This window comes from Hemibagrus wyckioides, linkage group LG01 (genome assembly GCF_019097595.1).
Source record: "Hemibagrus wyckioides isolate EC202008001 linkage group LG01, SWU_Hwy_1.0, whole genome shotgun sequence".
Taxonomy (NCBI): domain Eukaryota; kingdom Metazoa; phylum Chordata; class Actinopteri; order Siluriformes; family Bagridae; genus Hemibagrus; species Hemibagrus wyckioides.
In genome coordinates, this window is record NC_080710.1 from 21,790,310 (window position 1) to 21,809,697 (window position 19,388).

Sequence of the window (19,388 nt, forward strand, 5' to 3'; positions counted from 1 at the left end):
GCTTTTTGTATATTGCCCAGTAACAAAATTAGGTTTAGCTCAATGCCACATTTTTTCCCATAATTATCATTTTCATCAATGTCATATGCCATTTTTCCTAAAATCAGTGCATTTGAGTGTAAATGAATGATTCATTAATTAGCAGGCAATTTTACAAGATGCTAAATGATCTAATCAACATTCTTAACAACATAAAGTAACAAGGTAGTGGAGTAACACACCAAGATCCTGCACAATAATGTATATGCTTTAAGCTTTTATACATTTTTCTCGAGTAGATGTATGGTATTGTGTATTATACTAGTACATGTATAGTGACCAAATCTCATGGTCCCAATAAATACCTGCCTCAAAATGAATTTAAAATTCAGATGTTTATGTACACTGAAATTGCAGTGCCAGATCAATTATGTAAAAAGGGAAAATGAATGAAGCAGATAAACAAGAACCTTGTTTGACCCCGTAATAGAAATCTATTGACATATGCAGGCAGGGATTTTAAATAAATCAACAACACATTAAAAGTAGAAGTACAATAAAGTGTGTTAACTTCCTCTGTTAGTGTGAAGGTCAGCAGCAGCAGAAACAAAATAATCCATACTTTACTCCTTTAGCTAAATAACGCTTTAATATGCCGTGTCATCTAACAATATTCAATAACCCAGATTACACATAATAATCTGTTTAGTTTTAAAGTTTAAACCTGTCATATCTTTGTTAATTTATTTAATCCTAAACATGAAGGTTCAACCTTAAGATTACAAACAAATTTATAATCTCTTTGGTTACACTGAGTGAACAGATTTCTGCTGAAATCTGAAAGATGAATACAGAAAGGCAGACACACTCATGTGAGTTGCGCTATCCACTGGAGATGGACACAGACCATCTACTTAGCTCTGATATAGAATGTGCAAGCACATTTCTCTTTGCTAACCCATTTCCCCAAAACTCCAATGACAAATAATTATTCTTGCTGACAGCCTGCCATCATTCCTGATTTCCAGTGGACTTTACCAGCATATTTCAATTCTGTTTGGATTAAGCAGCAGAGAAGATGAGGTCCAAATCAATTTTCCAAATGAAAACACAGGGCCCTGTTTCCTAACTCCCCACCAAAGAATTATTCCCATCCATCTGTTTAGACAAGGTTGTCCAGTGTTGCCTGCAAAGGTGACTGAAAGAAAATAAATCCCTTGCCACAAAGCATGGCAATAAAAACATAATGCTGATTCTGGTCAAGGATAACACAATTTCTTAATATTAAATCGAGGAAAGGAATCAAATAAGTCTAAGTCAGTACACTTAAGATAACACATCGCTTCAGCTGTAAGAGAAGCTCAACATTTTGAGTAAAGCAGCAAAATAATACTACTGATTATATGTTTTATTTTATTTTATAATGGCTGTTTTATATTCCCTGGTCTGTGCGGACTACTAAATACAGCAATGGTAATGCTGACTTGTAAATACAACAGCTTATAGAATAGGAAACAGAAGCACACTGAAAGGAACTGCTACAGAGTGCCCTCCAGTGGAAAAAGAAATCATGAACACCAGGAGAAAAAGAATAGTTTAAAATGACTATTATAATATTGTGACAATATCAATAATTTCCTTAATTATTTCTGGGATATTAAATGCTTGGATGAATTATACCTAATGGGTTCTAAAGGGAAACCAAACGGGTTTTTTTTTAGTTGAAAACTTGAATTTTCTCCAAACATGTTCCAGCATTTATGCCTTTAAATAAAGTTCAATTCAATTTAATTTGTAAAGTGCTTTTAACAATGGACATTGTCACAGAAATAAAATTTAAGTTTTATAGTAATCCCTAATGAGCAAGAGAGAGGCAACGCCGGCAAGAAAAAACTCCCAGAGACAATCAAGTAAAATTGTAAGATGAATTTCAAAATATCTACTCCAATGATGACTCAAAAGAGAACGTGCAAAGAATGCCCCAGTGATCACTGATGAAACGACCACATGTTAATCTCTTCAGGCCCACCAGTGTCATGGTGTTTGGCTGTAGTTGAGCACCCTCTCTAGCTGCTCTCATGTAAACGCGGTCGAAACGCAGCCGTGCAGGGAAAGGGAGATCATTGTTATTATTATTTACAGTGTCCCAAGTGTACTTGCAGTCCTCGGGCTCTCCGAGCATCTTCCATACATCTGTAATACCATCAGGGAGACCTCCTAACTTCTTCACCTAATACACAAGACAACACATGCCACATACCAGGGTTAGAGACCTCAAGTTACAAACAATGCAAACACAAGTTTAGGCGTTATGCTATTGTTGTGAAGAAACAAGTGCACTCTAAAAACGAGACACAACTACACACGCACACACACACACACCTCCCAGTCTCTAACGTTGGTGTCTCCTCCAAATATAACCGTCTGGCTGTCTGGTGCCTCCCTCATCCTCTTCCAGACCCTGCGCAGCTGGTTCAGGCGCTCCTGTGAGTTGGCCTTCATGCTCTCCAAATGAGAGGTCATAAAACAAAGCTGATGGCCTGAGAAGTTTACCTGGGTACACACACACACACACACACACACCTAGAGATAAGGGCCACGTTGGGAACACAGCAGAAGTAAATAACAGTTCCACCTGTACCACTTTCTAAAAGTATAATTGTTTGCTTTAGACAAGGAGTGTTTAGTTGCAAGCTAAATTACAGCTTTTATTACAGTGAGAGCAGTAATAGCTCTACAAACAAAACAATAAAGTATAAAATGACATTAGCCAAATGTCAAAGCCTTGTGTTTTGTTTGTATATACAGAGTAAAACCATCCCCAAAAAAGTTGTTAAGAACTGAAATGAAATGCTTTGTATAATAAATTGTGTCAGTCTTGCTGAAACCTATAATACATCTGTCTAAATTGTTAATTTAATAGAAAAACGTGTAATTTCACCTCTGTAGTGCCCCTGTGGTTCAACTATTCTATGTTGATATACCATAGCACCCAATTACTGAAATCCACATCTTTCAAGCAGTGTTATGACCCTGCAACAGACCTTTTGCCTTGTTTGTACAAGAGCCACAAGCACACCAGTGGGGTAAGAACTCATTAGCAGACTAATAACAATATGTATAGCTGTAGCGCTATTGGCATTACTGTGATGACTAAATACTCTTGTCCCTACATGAACCCAAATATTATTGCTTATGGAAGATGTACAAACTTGTAGCAAAGGGAAAATGTCTTGTCATGGAGAAATCCCCCTCACTCTAAAACATGATTATGTTACGTTCATTTATTTCATTTATCGCTGATTGTCACAAGGTATTAAAACTCAAAATAAACCATTGTCTTCATTACTGTTAGTTACTGTTAGTTGAAACAAAGATTAACTTTAAGTTTTACTCACATATCTAAAGCGTTTTCTAAAGTTTAAACAGCAAAAAATAGTGCAATGCGCTAGATTCCATAGTATAAAGTTGGCAAATTTATCATTCATCAGCCATATAAACAACCTCTAAAATAATAATCTGCATAATCTGACATCTCAGTATTTGTGTGGCATTAAACATCGTCTGCAATTACAGCAGAGTTGACGAGAGGAGCACTACAGAGACAGAACTACAAATTGTTTTAAAATTGGTATATTCCATGTTTCAGCATTACTAATGTGATTTATTCTTACAAAGCATTTCATTTCCCCTTTAAACTTAGGGGACATTTTAAACCCTAAAATTCTCCTTTTAAACATTTAGGTTGTGATTACAATTTAAGAGCTTTTTAATTGCCAGGTTCTTGAATCACACTCCTAAATGCATCCCTTTTATGTTAGTTTTACTAAATAATTCATTGACATTACAGTTTAATATGCTTTAAAACAGATAACTGTATATTAAGCAGAGACCGTAAGGGGTTACACCTACAGCCAGAAGACTCCTTTAAACTAAGGCAAACATTGTTCAAGGCCTAATATTCAATTTCAAACATTGTTCAAAGGTCTAAATTTTCTGTTCTCATATCTCTAAAGACATTATATTGTAACCTTATTAGATGGCTCAAGACAATAAATGTGAAACTGGCATGCAGCATGTAAAAGATAACATGTTGTATACATTAGTTGGTTTAAATAACTGAAAGCTCACCTCAGCCATTAACAGATTCCTCTCCATTTCCGTAGTGGGATATTTCACAATGTTGCTCGAAACTAATTTCATTCTGCACCTTCTAAGCAGTATTCCAGTAAAATAGCCATCATCATTGCCTAAAAAGAAAATTCCATCAAAATCATCAAAATGACTTGTATATCACACAGATATTTCATAAATGCAATAAAGAGTCTCACCTGCCAAAAACTCATAATCTGTCATAATCTCTTTTAGAATCTTCAGGTAAGGTGGGACAAGCTCTTGCAGTAGGACCACATCTGCACGGTACCTTAAAAATATGAAAAACAGCTAACAGCTTTATATGATCTTTCAGCGAATGACTCTGTGGATGACTCTGATGTGAGAGCATTTATCTGCATAAAGTAAGAATGAATACAGTAGTCAAACAATACTCACTTTCCTAAATTCATCAACAGGCTCGGGAGCCGTTCTCTGATGTCTTCAGGATCTAGGCCGTCTATGTTCCAGGTGAGCACAGTTATCTGCTCTGGGTTTCTGCTCTGATCAGGACAACCATCGTTGCCTTCATTTAAAGATACCTGGCCTTCATACAACTGTTTATATGAGAGCCTGGTGGTTCGTGTCTGGGTTGATTTCGATTCAGTAGGCTGTGCGACAATGTGCTCGAGTGATATAGTTTGAGTAGCCTGGTTCTGGGTCATGTTTTTAGGAGTCTCTGTCTGGGTCGACTGGTCACAGTTGGTTGGAGTCAATATGTGCTGGACTTTCGAATGCGTTTTTTCTTTGTCAGATGGCTTTTGAGATGTGTTATGTTGTGTAACGACTTTCTCAGTTGATGTCCGTTCAGCACTTTGCTTATTTCTCACACGTTTTTTCTTCTTGCCAGCTTTTCCTTGACTTTGGCCAGCTTCAGGAGTTTCATTGCTTTCTTTGTCGCCTCCTGCTGGACTTTCCCTAGATGCAAAACTTCAAAGAAATTGAAGCTATAAGAAATTGAGTATTTTTCATTAAGAATGTAAATTCAAGCATTCTCTTCAAATAACAACTCAACTCAACAAAATCAACTCACAACTAAGTCCTAATTTATAATTGTTCATTTCTGAGTTTTGATCAAATTTATAAATGCAATTAGGTAATGACAGAAGCAGCCATATGTCACAAACTAATAACTAACAAGTTGTTCGTAGGTAAAATAATTAAGTCCTAACCTTTGTTCAAGGTTTTGCTTGTCCTCCATTCCAAGATATATATACAGTGAAGGATAGGTTCAAATATCCTTGGCTATGAGAAAAGAATTCACAAATAAAAGAATAGTAAACAAGTGATATGAGTATACATGTATACTAAAATACCACATATTATCAGGTCAGCTGGTATAACTGGTATATCAGAGCTAATGACTATAAGAACAATCATTGTATTTAATAAAGTTATTTAAAAGTATTAAAACAACAACAACAACAACAACAACAACAGCAGAAGCATAGCAATCTCATTTATGTTTCTGTTTCTGAGGAAGGAATTTGGTCACACCCACACTAAAGGTTTTATATAAAATTATAATCCTCTAAAAACCAAGAACATATTCTATTTAAATACATCTCAGGCATTAGCTCTACTAGGATAAAATACACAAAATTAGATAATTCTTTATAAAATTCAACAAACTATACTAAGTGTTGAATTAACACTGACAGTGTGGAATTACCTCCTGTTGTCTTGGATTGTCTTGGAAATGTAAAGTCTTGTTTAGGATTTATATAAAAGCACTTTAAGTAAGTGTTATCTAAATTTATTAAATATTATTTGTTAGAAGAATAAAAGTTTATTTACTACGTAGCCCAAATGATTAGGTTTATGATAGGTATAGATAGTTGTCTTACCTGATCTCACTGCACAGCGCAGATGGTGTGTGTGTGTGTGTGTGTGTGTTTTGGGGGACGGGTGGTGTGTGAGCGAGTCTTCTCTTTCTATTTCCTGAAGCTGTGACGGAGTATTGCATGGGTTCTTGGTTTCGTTTCAGGTTTTTGGTATTAAGTACTACACCACTGCCAGCAGATGGCGCTACATTGCGCATGGTCAGAGCAGCCGACAGCAGGACAATGTTGTCATCCAAAGTGTAAAATAGTATTTTGGCCATTTATACGGTTTAATTTTCAACCTGTTTTTCACCTATTTGACCTTTTCACCATTTTGCTTGCCTACAAAACAAATTTGGTCTAAGAAATAATTTGTATTCAAGTCAAACCGGTCAATAAGAGTGATAATGCTAGCTTCAGTTAATGTATAGTGCTTTTAACAATGGACATTGTGATTTGAATTGTGATTTGTGTAGCAATTTTAGCAATTTAGAATTTCAAGGAAAATATTATTATTATTATTATTATTATTATTATTATTATTATTATTATTATTATTATTTATTTTACTTTTTTTGTTATTATTATTATTATTATTATTATTATTATTATTATTATACCATTTGTTATGCCTTGTTATGCCAAAAATAATGTAGATTTTCTTATATAACATCATATCATATAATAATACATTTATTGTTTTATAGTAGATAAAGTGCATTACTGTTGCTCTATATTTAAGTATATTTTGGTATTATAATAACTAGTAATTATTATAGTTAGTAGCTGATTCGATTCTTGTATCAGTTGAATTGATACATTATTTTATTGTTTTATTAATTTTGCCCAGTATAATAATAATAATAATAATAATAATAATAATAATAATAATAGGGACAGTTGGTGTTTTTTGAAGGAGGAAACAGCGTAACGACACATGAGACGCATCGCAGTACTCTCTCTCTCTCTCTCTCTCTCTCTCATGTTTCCATGATGTGTCCTTCCGCACTCCATCACCACTCCCTCCATCCGCACTGTTCTCATCCCTAATACCCCCCCCCTCTCTCTCTCTCACACACACACACACACACACACACACGCTTTCGTCTCGGCGCATCTTCATCTGCGCAGTCCTGCCATGTCGCTTTATCCTCATCCTCCATGTATACACTGGACATGATGGTAAGCCACTGAGGGATGTTTGGAAATGATGTCGCGTTGTATCACTATACTACCTGTGAACTGTCATATCCTGATCTCGGTACTGTTTATATCTCATTTATTATATTGCATCAGTTTATTTAAATCTCAGTTTAGTTACAGTCTCTTGACTCGGTGTAGGAGCTCTTAAAAAAAGGATGCCAGCAAGAACATATGGTCGGTGTTGTTATAAAACATCTATTACAAGCAGGTATAATTAGGTTGGTGTTTATTTTTTTTCCCATAATAAGATGAAGACTCGCTGTGTTGGTTACTTGTAACAACAGCTACCTCATATAACCCTAATCAAACTAGTTACTATAGCATACAAGGAAATGAAGAGAGAAAACGGTAGCATTTATTAAGATAGTTAAAAGATTTCTATCCTAAATATCCTTGTTGTAGGGTAATTCAGGGTGGGGCTTTGTTTATATAGCGCTTAACTGTTTTGTATATGCTCGTAAGTTATGTATTTAAGGACAGATTTTATGTCTACCAAAAACAAACAAACAAACAAATTGTCCATAAAGTTCATAGTTCAAGATGACAGAAAAATTGCAGGCAGCTTTCCCAAGATGGCAGATGGCTGGATCTCAGTAGCAGAGGCTCAGTGTATTGGTTTTATAGGCTTTGTAAGAAAAAAAAAACCCTCACTAAACCATGAATAAGCTACCCATGCACTCAGAACTGTGTACTAAAGCCTGGTGTGTATTTTTCTTTTTTCTTTTTTAAATCTGCCTATCATGCCCTCAGTAGATCTGAGATATTCCTGTGTATACAGTGAGCTGTTTTAAATGAATCTGCCTCTTTTTGACATTTTTAAGAAATCAGCGCATTGAACTGATGATCAAACCCTCTGAGGAAACTTCATCGTCATAATGAACTTTGCACCCATCCTTTTGCTGTACCTGATCCTGCACAATATAAGAGGTAAGAATATTGTATTTTTTCTTTGTTGTTGTTGTTGTTGTTATTTAAGTAGAAAGTGTTGATTGGTGGAAGGTGGAAGGTGTGAGAACACACCCATTAATTTCAGGGTTCATAACTTTGAACAGTTATGTTAGTGTTTCTCATCTTATTACCCTGTTGGTGGTTTACTCCACAAAATTGATCTTTGACAATGAAATGGAGCTGAATTTAGGTATTTGTTTGTTGGGAGATGCTCAGGTTAATGTGTTTTCAATAATGCAATGCAGTTTGTTCAATTGATGCAGCCATCTGGTAAGAGTTATGAGTCACCTGGATAAGAGTTACATAATCAGCACTCACCATCAGTTAGCATTGCATGTACATTTATACATTTAGAATTCTGTGTGATCTTTTTCTGTTTGCAACAGTTTTTTTTCTTACTGTTGCGGGTAGCATGTTTATGGAATATGGCAAGATTTAAATGCTGAAGACTAAGGTGGTTGAATGCTGCTTAGTGCATTTTAACGATATATAGCAACTTGTAAATGACAATTTCTTGTGCTTTAGATGTGTTAACAGGGCAGTGCTGGCAGGGGCCAACGTATTCTGAGACGGTAGTTTCTCCCGAGCTAAGGAGCAGCAGCATCCTGAGAGTTCCCGAGGTTTTGACTCTGGCCCAGTGTGTAGGTGCCTGCTGTGATCTTCCAGGCTGTGACCTGGCCTGGTTTTTTGATAGACGGTGCTATATTCTCAGCTGTCAGCAAAAAGAAAACTGCCAGCCAAAAAAGAGGCCTGGGACAGACTCACGGTTGGCCTTCCTACAGCGCAGACGCCCACAGACTCTGGTCCTGCAGTCACTGGTACGGGGCGAGCCTTATGCCAGTCACTGGCGTCCGTTGCCCAGACGCAGGGGCCCAGAGAACCCTCTGAAGGACCTGGCTTTACTGGAGGACATTCAAGATTTAGACAACAATGCAATGGAGTATGATGAAAGTTACAAGACTGTGGAAGATGACATCAGTGAAGAGAGGACTGCTTCAAAGATGGAACAGGAGAAAAGACAAGGACTACTTGACTGGCCTCTTGATGAAAGAGATGGATTTAACTTCTCAGAGACAGAGGGAGGCAAAATAAATCTCTCTGTAATGGAGAGTATTGAGGGCAGCCAGGTCACTCCCAGCTCCTCTCTAGCAGTGACAAATGAAAGCAGAACATCTGTGAGTCCAGAAGAACCTTCATGGAGTCTTTCAGCTCTGAGTTTACCTACTGTAAAGGTACATGTTACTGATCAGTTTATAAATTAACATTTTATTGGCTACTGAATGTGAATTGGGACGTAGAACATCAGACCAAACTAATTTACCATACACAATGGTCCTGCCATAATAACCATTAGAATCTCTTTATCCTTGGTTGCTTTTGTTGGTGGTTATTTCTTCTGACCAAAAAAATAATAATAATTGTATGTTATTTGGAAAATGACACTGTGCTGATGCACTGGATCATAAGAAAAATTTAGATGATCTAATCTGAATAGATATTGTCTAATTTAATCACATCTCTTGATAATTCTATCCCTGATTGTTAGGAAGCTGGGGTCAGAGCCATGATACAGCACCTCTGAAGCAGCAGAGTTACTGATGTTGCTCAAGGGCCCAACAGTTAAAGCTTGTTAGTGATAGGATGCAATGCCAGTCAGAAAACTGTATAGCTTTAATAGAGGAATATAATACTTACATTGGAGTTGCACTAAAATGGAAATGTAGACTTTAAGAGCATTGGACATGGACTTGGAGAATTCCCTAAACAACCTTAATAGGTCTTCATTAACATGCTGACTCAGTCTTCTTGTTGTCTTTTGTGATGTTACTAGAAATCAGTGGGAAAGAAGAATACAGCACTTAGGGTATCTGTTTGGTCTTGTGGCTGAAACTGACAGTTTAATTACATTTTTTTCAGGATGAGGAAGACCCTGCATATCAGTTTAACGTCTCCTTCACCGGTTTAGACCCAACAGCCATGCCAGAGATGATAAGTGAAGATCTGTCCAAACTGAGCCCAGTTAGCAGCTCTGTCCCATCTCCACCTAACATGGGCTCCACAACTCCCAGTACCCCTTCACATCCAGGTACACTAGTACAACAAAGATGTCACATGGTTGTTTTCTAAAGTTCAAAAGAATAAATAGTTTTCTTTTTATACACATTTAGTCAAATCCTCATGTCCAGCCATGCATTAGACAAAATCATGCTTCTGTTGCTGGTGTTGAGCTTCAGTTCAGACATAGAAAATATTCATGTTAGTCCATTATTTACATTAGTATTAGTTAGCTAGTAGTATTATTCATCACATTTGCTACAACCTTGGTACAGGGGTGGAACTTTTTACTTCATTTTTTTTCTTACAACTTGGTAATTTGCTATTCCCATCTTCTAGCTAGGTTTCTCTGACACAACAGCTTTGCATGTTAGAATGTGCTTCCTCTGAGACATGTGAATCCAGCCATCACATCTTGTAGAACTGCTGCTCATGGGGCAGATGAACAAAATCAGAGGAGCTGCCCTGTTCCTTATGGGTTCAAATACCCCCACCGGCGGTTGTCATTTGAATGGAGGAGTGAGGAGACAGAGTAATACCATCCTTTCCCCAGAGAGCACAGCCTCTCTTGGCCTCCTGGCCATGGATGGCTATAGCTTTGGCACGATTCCTATGAAAGAGATGTTGGGCTAAAGGGGACAACTAGATTTATAGAAAAATTATATAAGTTGTACTGATGTCTGGTGCACAGCTCTTAGTATTATTTTGGATAATAAACAGTATTGGTCTTCGATAGAGGTTATGTAGGGCTTCATCTTAACTCAAAGATATTTTCTAGCATGTCCATAAAAATAGTACATAATCCCCATAGTCATCATATGCGGTTCTAACATCAATATTTCTCTTTCAGTAGAAGCACTGGTCGTGTCCATTGAAGACGTTGATGATATAACGCTGCCTAAGAATGCTGTAGAACTCACTGCCTCAGTCGATTCATACACTGAAACTGGTATACTGACGTTTGTATTTTGTTCAAGCAGGAATGAGGGATAAACTGCTATGTCTGAAGACATATTGTCTTTTACCTTTGTGTTTACTCTTAGAGAACCCTTATACATATGAATGGAGTTTTGTTAGTGCACCAGTTGGACATCCAGGCATGATGGAGGGAAAACACACGAGGACTGTAAAAGTCTCTGAGGTATGACTTCATGCTTGAGATCCAGGATTTTGGTACTGGATGCATCTGCTGGCATCTTAACATATTAAATGGCAGTCTGGTTTTCATTGTTGTTCTTTAATACATTTCCCTACATGTTGTAGCTGTCTGCAGGTGTGTATGTTGTCAAAATAAGTGTGACAGGGAAGCAGGCCTATGGGGAAAGTGCTGTAAACTTCACAGTGCATCCTGGTAAAAACGTCTCTGTCTTGACCATATTTTTTGGCATGCACTTAGTATCATTTGAGCATCTTTCAGCAGCTGTTCCAGACTGCTGAATTCCTTTTTCTCTTCAGAGGTTAGCTTGAACATGCCCCCCAAATCCATTGCTCTGCCCAAACACCAGGATGTATCTCCATCTGTTGACAGCATCATCTTCATTAATGGCAGCCGTATGTTCTTCTCTCTTTATTTAATTTAATGACTAAGAAAGTCATAAATCATGTTTATATAGGGTGAGTAACCAGTGTTTTGATAAGATTTTATTCTTCTCTCCATTGCCAGAGAGTTCTGATGATTCAGGTATAGTCAGTTACCTGTGGGAACAGGTGGATGGACCATTAAGGACAAGTGATGGTCCTATAAACACACCTGTACTCGCACTGCAGAACATCTCTCCTGGAGACTACACATTCAGGTAGAAGACTCACATTTTCATAAGCATAAAATCCATCCACATCAAGGGTGCATTCTTGAACTCCCTTCCTTAGATGTCTCCCCAAGTCTGAATTTATGTATTTATGTCACATTCTGTATTCCGGCCCAAACAGGAAATGATGTACTCAGGTTGTTCACTATTTGGTCAGACCACTTTTTAGCCACTCATTTGTCCGTGAAAGCTATTAACAGTGACTCACTCTCTGGTAGATTCACTGGTGACCCACTTAATTTGTACTGCATTGATTAGCTTATAGGTCTCTGGTGCCCTGTCCTGATATTTATGTTGTCCTGGTTCAGGCTGACAGTTGTGGATTCTGAGGGACTGAGTGACTCCACCACTGCCACAGTGAGAGTCAGCAGTCCTAAAGATGAGCCTCCAGTGGCTATAGCAGGCACTGACCAGGTCATCAGGCTTCCTCTGAACCACCTGACTTTGTGGGCCAATCAGAGCACAGACGACCATGCTATCAGCAGCTTCCTGTGGAGCCTTCAGCCCAGCATCCCAGCCAAATCAGCAACGATGCAGGTGAAAAATTATAAACTTATAACACATGCTATCCATATTTGCTATTAACTTACTTAAGTTGAACAATCATGGTTTATAAAAAGTAAACTGATTTAAGATCTGTGGTTCGGTGCCTAGTAACAAACCTCTCAACAAAAAATAGCACACAATATAATAAAACTACAACAAATAAAATGATTAAAATACTGTAGATGCACATGTTTTACTATCTCTGGGTTTGTGTCAGGGTGCCAGATCCCCAGCTCTACAGCTCTCTGATCTCCAGGAGGGTCAGTACATTTTCCAGCTCACTGTCACTGACTCCAGTGGCCAACAGGATTCAGACACAATCTCAGTCACTGTGCTTGCTGGTAAATACTGGTTTAAGTTTCCTTTATGACCTATCAAAAGAAAGTAATAATTTATCATTAGAACAGCACACAGTCCAGTTCTGTGTTGATTCTCAGAGAACAGAGCTCCTGTAGCTGTGGCAGGTCCTGACAGAGAACTGATTCTTCCTGTGAGCAGCATCACGCTGAATGGCAGTGACAGCACTGATGACCAAGCTATCACCAGCTACCAGTGGGAAATCCTGAGGTACAGCCAGCCTAGGATCCATTATCCTAATGCATACTGTCAAGTGTTTTTTCTGCATTCCTGTGCACAGTATATGTTTACATGTACAGTCTAAATAAGATAGATAGATAGATAGATAGATAGATAGATAGATAGATAGATAGATAGATAGATAGATACTTTATTCATCCCGATGGGAAATTTACAATTTACAAATTAAATACAAATAAGAAAAATACAAATAAGGGTAGAGGTAAAATAGAGGACTGTAACAATGAAGTTAATGTCCAGTTTAATTTATTTCATATTCAAGTTCAGTTGAACAATTCAGTTTCAATTCAATTTTTTTCCCACTTTCAATAGCACTTTAAACAGTGGACATTCTCACAAAGCAGCTTTACAGAGTATAAAAGAATTGAGAATAAAAAGTCCAGTTGTTTCAAAAATATTATCTTTATATTTTATGTATACACCACTTTTTTAAGATGATTAAAATTTGTTAAAAATCGTTTGTCTGAATAATGATATATATACATCATTTTATATTTCAAGTGGCCCTTCTGGATCAGAGATAAAGGATGCCAGCACAGTCGTTGCACTGGTAACAGGACTGCGAGCTGGGACTTACAGGTTTAAGTTGATGGTGCAGGATGAGCAGGGAGCATCTGACAGCGCTATTCTCACAGTAACAATCAAAGAAGGTGAGCGGAGTTTTGCAGATCATTATATTCATATACACCATCCTCTATAATTTCACTAGAAATGAGTCCTGCTTTTGTAATGTGTGTGTTTCCTACAGTCATAAAAACTTTTAAATGCCTTGGTTTCACTGACACTGGCATTATAGCACTGGACAGCCATTTAACAATGGACTATTAGATATTATTATTTGTAGATTTTTATCATTATATTGCTATTTTTCTTCATCACATACATGCAAATAATTAATTGCTCATTTCATTCTTTACCTGTTTACTCTGCATATGTATAAAAGTTAGTGTTCCCCACAGCTGAAAGCCTGCCTCTCACCGCCCATGCAAGTGGTAGTCACACACTTACCTTACCCAATAACTCTCTGGTGCTGAGAGGCTCTGTGTCGAACTGTGGCTCCACAAATGTGTCCTTCCTGTGGGTCAGAGACGAGCAGAGTCCAGCTGCAGGGGTGAGTCGAATTCAGATTATTCACACTATTTAGCACAACCTCCATTCTCTGATGCACCGTCTTTCTCTCTGCAGGAAATTTTGTATGGTTCAGATCATGAGGCCACTTTGTACCTGGCCAACCTTGTAGAGGGCACCTACCTGTTCCAGCTACGAGTCAGTGATGGTCAGGGTCACTCCAGCACTGCTATGGCCACAGTGGAAGTCTGTCCTGGTATAGTGATTTTTATCCATTGTTAAACCGCTCATCTTGTGCCAGTGTTTTTAGTATTGTAAGTTATTCTTACACTGCTATACATATATGCTGTCACTGTGGACACTTTTCACTAAATAATATATGCTCACTAGAAACACCTATACACTTCCTTAATCATGTAATTATCCAATCATCCAATCATCATCAGATCTTTTTCCACTCTTTAACTTTCCAGTTTCGGTGATCTTATGTCTACTGTAGCCTCAGATTCCTGTTCTTGCTTAACAGAAGTGGAACCGGATGTGGTCTTTTCTGTTTTTCTACGTGTTGTGTGTTCTGTTTGTGCTTTTCTGCTCAACACCATTGTAAAGAGTGGTTATTTGTGTTACTGTAGCATGAACTGGTTTTGCCATTCTCCTCTGTCCTCTTTCATCAAGAACTGCACCACTCTGAAAAACTCTAGAGGCTGTTGTGCATGAGAATCCCTAAGAGATGACCAGTTTATAAAATATTCAAACCAGCCATCAAAATGCGAGACAAATATGGTACAACCATGCCATGAAGAAAAAGTCCCTGAGATATTTTTCCTCCATTCTGATGTTTGTTGTGAATAAGACCTGAAGCTATAGATGTGTATCTGCATGATTTTAGGCATTTTATTTCTGCTGCTTAACTGTCTGATTGGATAATAGCATGAATGAGCAGTTACAGAGGTGTTCCTATCAAAGGGGCCAGAAATTGTATATTAAAAACTGTATTAGATAAAAATGAAAGACAAAAATGATGAGTGCTAACAACTTTTATAATGGGTATATTTGTTTTTGTGTGTAGATGTGCGTGAGCGGGAGGAGGTGGAGTTGGAGCTGCAGGTCCCCTTAGCTCAGGTCAGTCATCAGCAGAAGGAGTCAGTGGTGAGGCAGCTGGCTGCGCTGCTGCATGTGCTGGATGCAGACATTAATATGAAGAGCCTGCATGGGCAGTCTGATATCAGGTACAAAAAGCTAACCCTGTTTTATTTGCTCTAAATATTACATTGTTTTGTCTTCTCTGACAGATTGTTGTCCTCCATCTCCAGTCCCATATGAACAGAGTATAGCTGTCTGTTTAGTGGAACTTGTGTTTTCAGCATGAGAGGGTGATCATATAACGTGCTTGCCATTTCAGTGATCAGTGTTAGAACACTGTTGCTTAGCAACTGGAAAATATGGAAATGAGACAAACCTGTCCTGAATTTCAGCATTTTCCTAAAACATGAAGTTATAATTATGTAGAATGTAATTATAAGGATTATTGTTTAAAAAAAAAGGAATGTAACTATGCTTGTCATCAACTACAAAGTAAACCCTCCTAAGGGCTTTTCACACTGCGCATAACCCCGTGTTAGCATCATTCTAAACCCCAGGTAGATGAACCACTTTTTATCTGAAGCACCACTTTTGCGTTACTAACCATGCATTGTGGTACCATACGTGTGCACTGTGAAGCGATGCAGTGTTAGAATTTTGTGGCTTCATGCTTAGCAACAGAGACCCAATCAGTAATTGGAGGATTTATGTGCTGTCATTTTTTCCTCACTGATGCAAAATCATTAGGCAAGCTGTTATTTCAACTGGTCATGCAATGTATTTATCCAATTATGGTTGCTAACGTCACAAATATGCAGATTAAAACGTTAACCCAGGGTTTTGAGAATGAACAGTGTGAAATACAGTGGCGGGCCGTGCATTTCACACCTAGGCCTTCACTGGTGTCTTTCCTGAATTAATCCACCATCATTATGACGCCACGGCAATAGATACTAATCAACCGTTAAATAGCAAAGTAAAAAAGAAATTAGGCTACAGTATTTCACAACTCACAAGGAATGGTCAATTTCATTACAGTCCGCCTTGAAAATGCATTTGTAAGGATGTCTGCAGCCAAATCGATTTCTTCTCCTCTGACTATGACTACTCCAATTATCCAATCAAAGGACAGGAAATTGCTGACGTAATTGTATGCCTGCTAGATGGCCCCAGTTACCTGGTTAAGGTAACAATTTCATTGCCACTTATTTTAAGCTATGGGCGCCTGCACTATTGATTCTGAAGGCCTTAATACAGATTTCTTTCACCCTGGTAACACATGATGTCAGCCACTGGCTGAAATATGATTGGATAAATACTCTTATTTTAAATATACACTACTGGAAGCAGCACAACCAAGAGAAAAGCTATGAAATGTACAGAATAGACTATTGGGAATAATTTAATACACATTCATGGAAAAATATATTAAATATATTAAAATGCAAGTCAGTGATTCAGATCACAGCAGAGAAGGCTTGAAAAGCTTGAAAGCATCTGAGTGTGTATGTGTATGTGAACAGCACCGTTTTTAGGTTCTCAGTGCAGGGTTCTGATGGGACGATTCCTGGCCCAAAACTGGCCCGTCTCCTTAGGTATCAGCTTCTGAAGGAGAAAACAGATTATCTTCTCTTCAAAGTCCTCAGAGTGGACACAGTCAGTAAGTAGCCCAAAGCAACATTTCCTCCTATATATTAATCAAGTATACCTCTGTCTCACCATGATCTAGTCGTACAGACACAGATGAACTATTTTCACTGTCATTTCTTGTGGCAAATCTCTGCAGTGTGTTTGCTGCTTTGCTCTGGTCATGGTCAGTGTGACCCTGTCACTCGAAGTTGTTCCTGTGATCCTCTATGGATGGAGAACCCCTTTAGACACTTCCTTGATGATGAGAGCAATTGCGGTGAGGAATCACTGTCATGTTCAGATAAAATTTGTAGATGCATCATTGATGTTCAAGCAATAAATAGCAGTTTGAAAGTTCTGTTAAATAGTGGAAACACAGTAGTGAAATGTGGAATCAAATGATTCTTCTCCAGATTGGAGTGTACTGTATGTCACAGTCTGCTGTGTGGTGGTGATCATTTTTCTGGTGTCTTCAAGCTGGGCCTGGTGTAAAAGGTAATCCTGATCTCATTCCTCATCTTTGTAATCTTTGACACGTAAGTAAATGTTTTGAACAGAAAATGTAGGTTAATGAAAGATTTTTTGTTCACTTACAGATGTTCTGTTGTGTAAGTAAGTCATATGTTGTTGTTTTGCCATGCCCAGGAGCCGACGTACAAAAGTAAGAAAGAAAACCAAGTACACAATCCTGGACAATATGGATGAACAGGAGCGAATGGAATTACGGCCAAAATACAGTATGTCACTAAGTTTGGAATTTAGACTGAAATGCAGAAATGCTAAGTATCCCAAAAGTCTCCATATACAATGCAAAATTGTTGCAAAATGTCTTCCAAATTGTTTCATAATTTCATGGTTTTGTACTTGACAAAAGAAGGCCATGGTGTTCCAGGGAAATTTACAGCACAAAGATCATTTAAAAGAATACACTCAAAACCCAATTACATGCATAACACTTGAGTTCATCATGATTGGGAGAGATGACAATGTGTGTTTCAAAAGAAATTATTATAATGTATTGTAAATAAAGGATATATATATAGCTACATTTTGCTAAAAAGCATTCATTTCTGCTCTGTATGGAGACTTTCAGGACACCCTGTAGTTTAAAAAATGCATTGGTCTCTTTCAGACATCAAGCACAGGAGCACAGAGCACAACTCCAGCCTGATGATGTCAGAGTCTGAGATTGATAGTGACCAGGACACTATCTTCAGTTACGAGAGGATGGACAGGGCCAGAAACCGAGCTAACGGTGCCGTGATGAATGGAGACACGTACAGCCTGCGGCCCGTGGAAGGATGAGACTTTTCTTTTTACTCCGAAGGAAACTACATTGCACAGGGCTGCTTTAGAATCAGACTGGAAAACCTTTACAGGTTACAGAGAATAAAGTTTTCACGTTTTCTAAAGAGCACCGACGGTTGAATGTAAATAGTCTTTGTCATTATGCAAAGCCTATTCTTTGATGGTGGCAGGCTAATCCTTATTTTACTCTTGCTTAATTTAATAACAGCTAATGGGAAAACACCAAAAGCTGCAAATTATTTTTTTAGGTATTTGATTGCATGATTTGGCCTAAAAATATAAAAGCATCCCTCTGCTGTCACACTGATTAAACTAATTCTCATAAAATTTCCTTCATTAAATATTACATGAAATTTACAGTGATCTTACATTTGATGGTTTTAGAGCAAAACAAGAATCACACAGACACACTGAGTTCTGTTTGTGAAAAATTGAATGTAATGGTAACTGAATGGTGTCGATGGCTCCCATCACTTGTCGGATGCAGTTCTTAATGATGTTGGATATGAATACAGATTTGATCAGTCAGTAGAGAGATTTAGCTCTTTTGTTAAAGACTGATGATTTTGAAATAAAGTGTACTTGTGTTTACCAAAAGACTGTAAAGGATTTCTGTATCAGGTCATTGTATTTTAACCTAGGAGCCAAACACACAGGAATCCCTGTGTAATCCTTTTTACCAGTACACTGGCGTTCCATTCCACTGCCAACAGATATTTTCAATCAGTAGAAACAAATGAATTATTTTATTGCCCCAAGTCTGTTATAAAGTAAGTCAGAACGCTGTTGGCTTTCAGTGCGAGTTGTTTTCACCTCGGTTTGGACACAGAATGTTAGTGGTTGACTTCACCTTCAGTACCTTATATTCTTATAAACTAACATTTTGAACATTTCAGAGAGCAGAAATGGGTTTGAGCTCAACATTTACTTTGAGAATATGAACATTTGTGTGAAAAACAGTTTTTTAGGTTTTGTTTAGAACCTTTCTATGAATATATTGCCTCTACTAAGCTAGGTAAAGTAATGCATATGAAAAACTACACATTTTAAAAGGCCTGATTGTGTACTTCCTATAGTACATTAAGCACCACTGTGGCACGTGACATGATAAAGACATTAAATGCCGAACACGGACACCGCCAAAACAGATGGAATTTCAATTGTTGGGTAAAAACAGTTAGATCCCAAC

The 19,388-nt window shown here is 37.7% G+C and overlaps 2 protein-coding genes across 4 annotated transcripts; one reads left to right on the forward strand and one right to left on the reverse strand.

The window, feature by feature from the left end:
* Nucleotides 1–444: 444 nt before the first annotated feature.
* Nucleotides 445–6,081, reverse strand: LOC131358060 (tyrosyl-DNA phosphodiesterase 2). Its single transcript, XM_058397594.1, has 7 exons — nt 5,979–6,081; nt 5,304–5,376; nt 4,531–5,061; nt 4,311–4,402; nt 4,111–4,229; nt 2,362–2,532; nt 445–2,209 (listed from the first exon to the last, which is right to left on the reverse strand). Exons 2-7 carry the CDS (start codon nt 5,330–5,332, stop codon nt 1,919–1,921), a joined length of 1,233 nt encoding a protein of 410 aa, XP_058253577.1. The 5' UTR covers nt 5,333–5,376; nt 5,979–6,081; the 3' UTR covers nt 445–1,918.
* A 951-nt stretch (nt 6,082–7,032) lies between these two features.
* kiaa0319 (KIAA0319 ortholog) lies at nt 7,033–18,888 on the forward strand. 3 transcript variants are annotated; one of them, XM_058396483.1, is made up of 21 exons: nt 7,033–7,136; nt 7,979–8,084; nt 8,631–9,337; nt 10,023–10,191; nt 11,014–11,109; nt 11,204–11,301; nt 11,424–11,511; nt 11,616–11,711; nt 11,824–11,956; nt 12,277–12,505; nt 12,732–12,855; nt 12,952–13,081; nt 13,613–13,761; nt 14,071–14,222; nt 14,297–14,435; nt 15,249–15,408; nt 16,786–16,922; nt 17,049–17,168; nt 17,305–17,386; nt 17,537–17,628; nt 18,024–18,888. In XM_058396483.1, exons 2-21 carry the CDS (start codon nt 8,033–8,035, stop codon nt 18,194–18,196), a joined length of 3,126 nt encoding a protein of 1,041 aa, XP_058252466.1. In that variant the 5' UTR covers nt 7,033–7,136; nt 7,979–8,032; the 3' UTR covers nt 18,197–18,888. The 3 variants fall into 3 exon arrangements, with proteins under 3 accessions (XP_058252466.1, XP_058252453.1, XP_058252460.1); XM_058396470.1 differs by having other exon boundaries at nt 11,011–11,109; nt 18,024–18,881; XM_058396477.1 differs by lacking the exon at nt 7,033–7,136 and adding an exon at nt 7,197–7,215 and having other exon boundaries at nt 11,011–11,109; nt 18,024–18,881.
* The last annotated feature ends 500 nt before the right edge of the window (nt 18,889–19,388 follow it).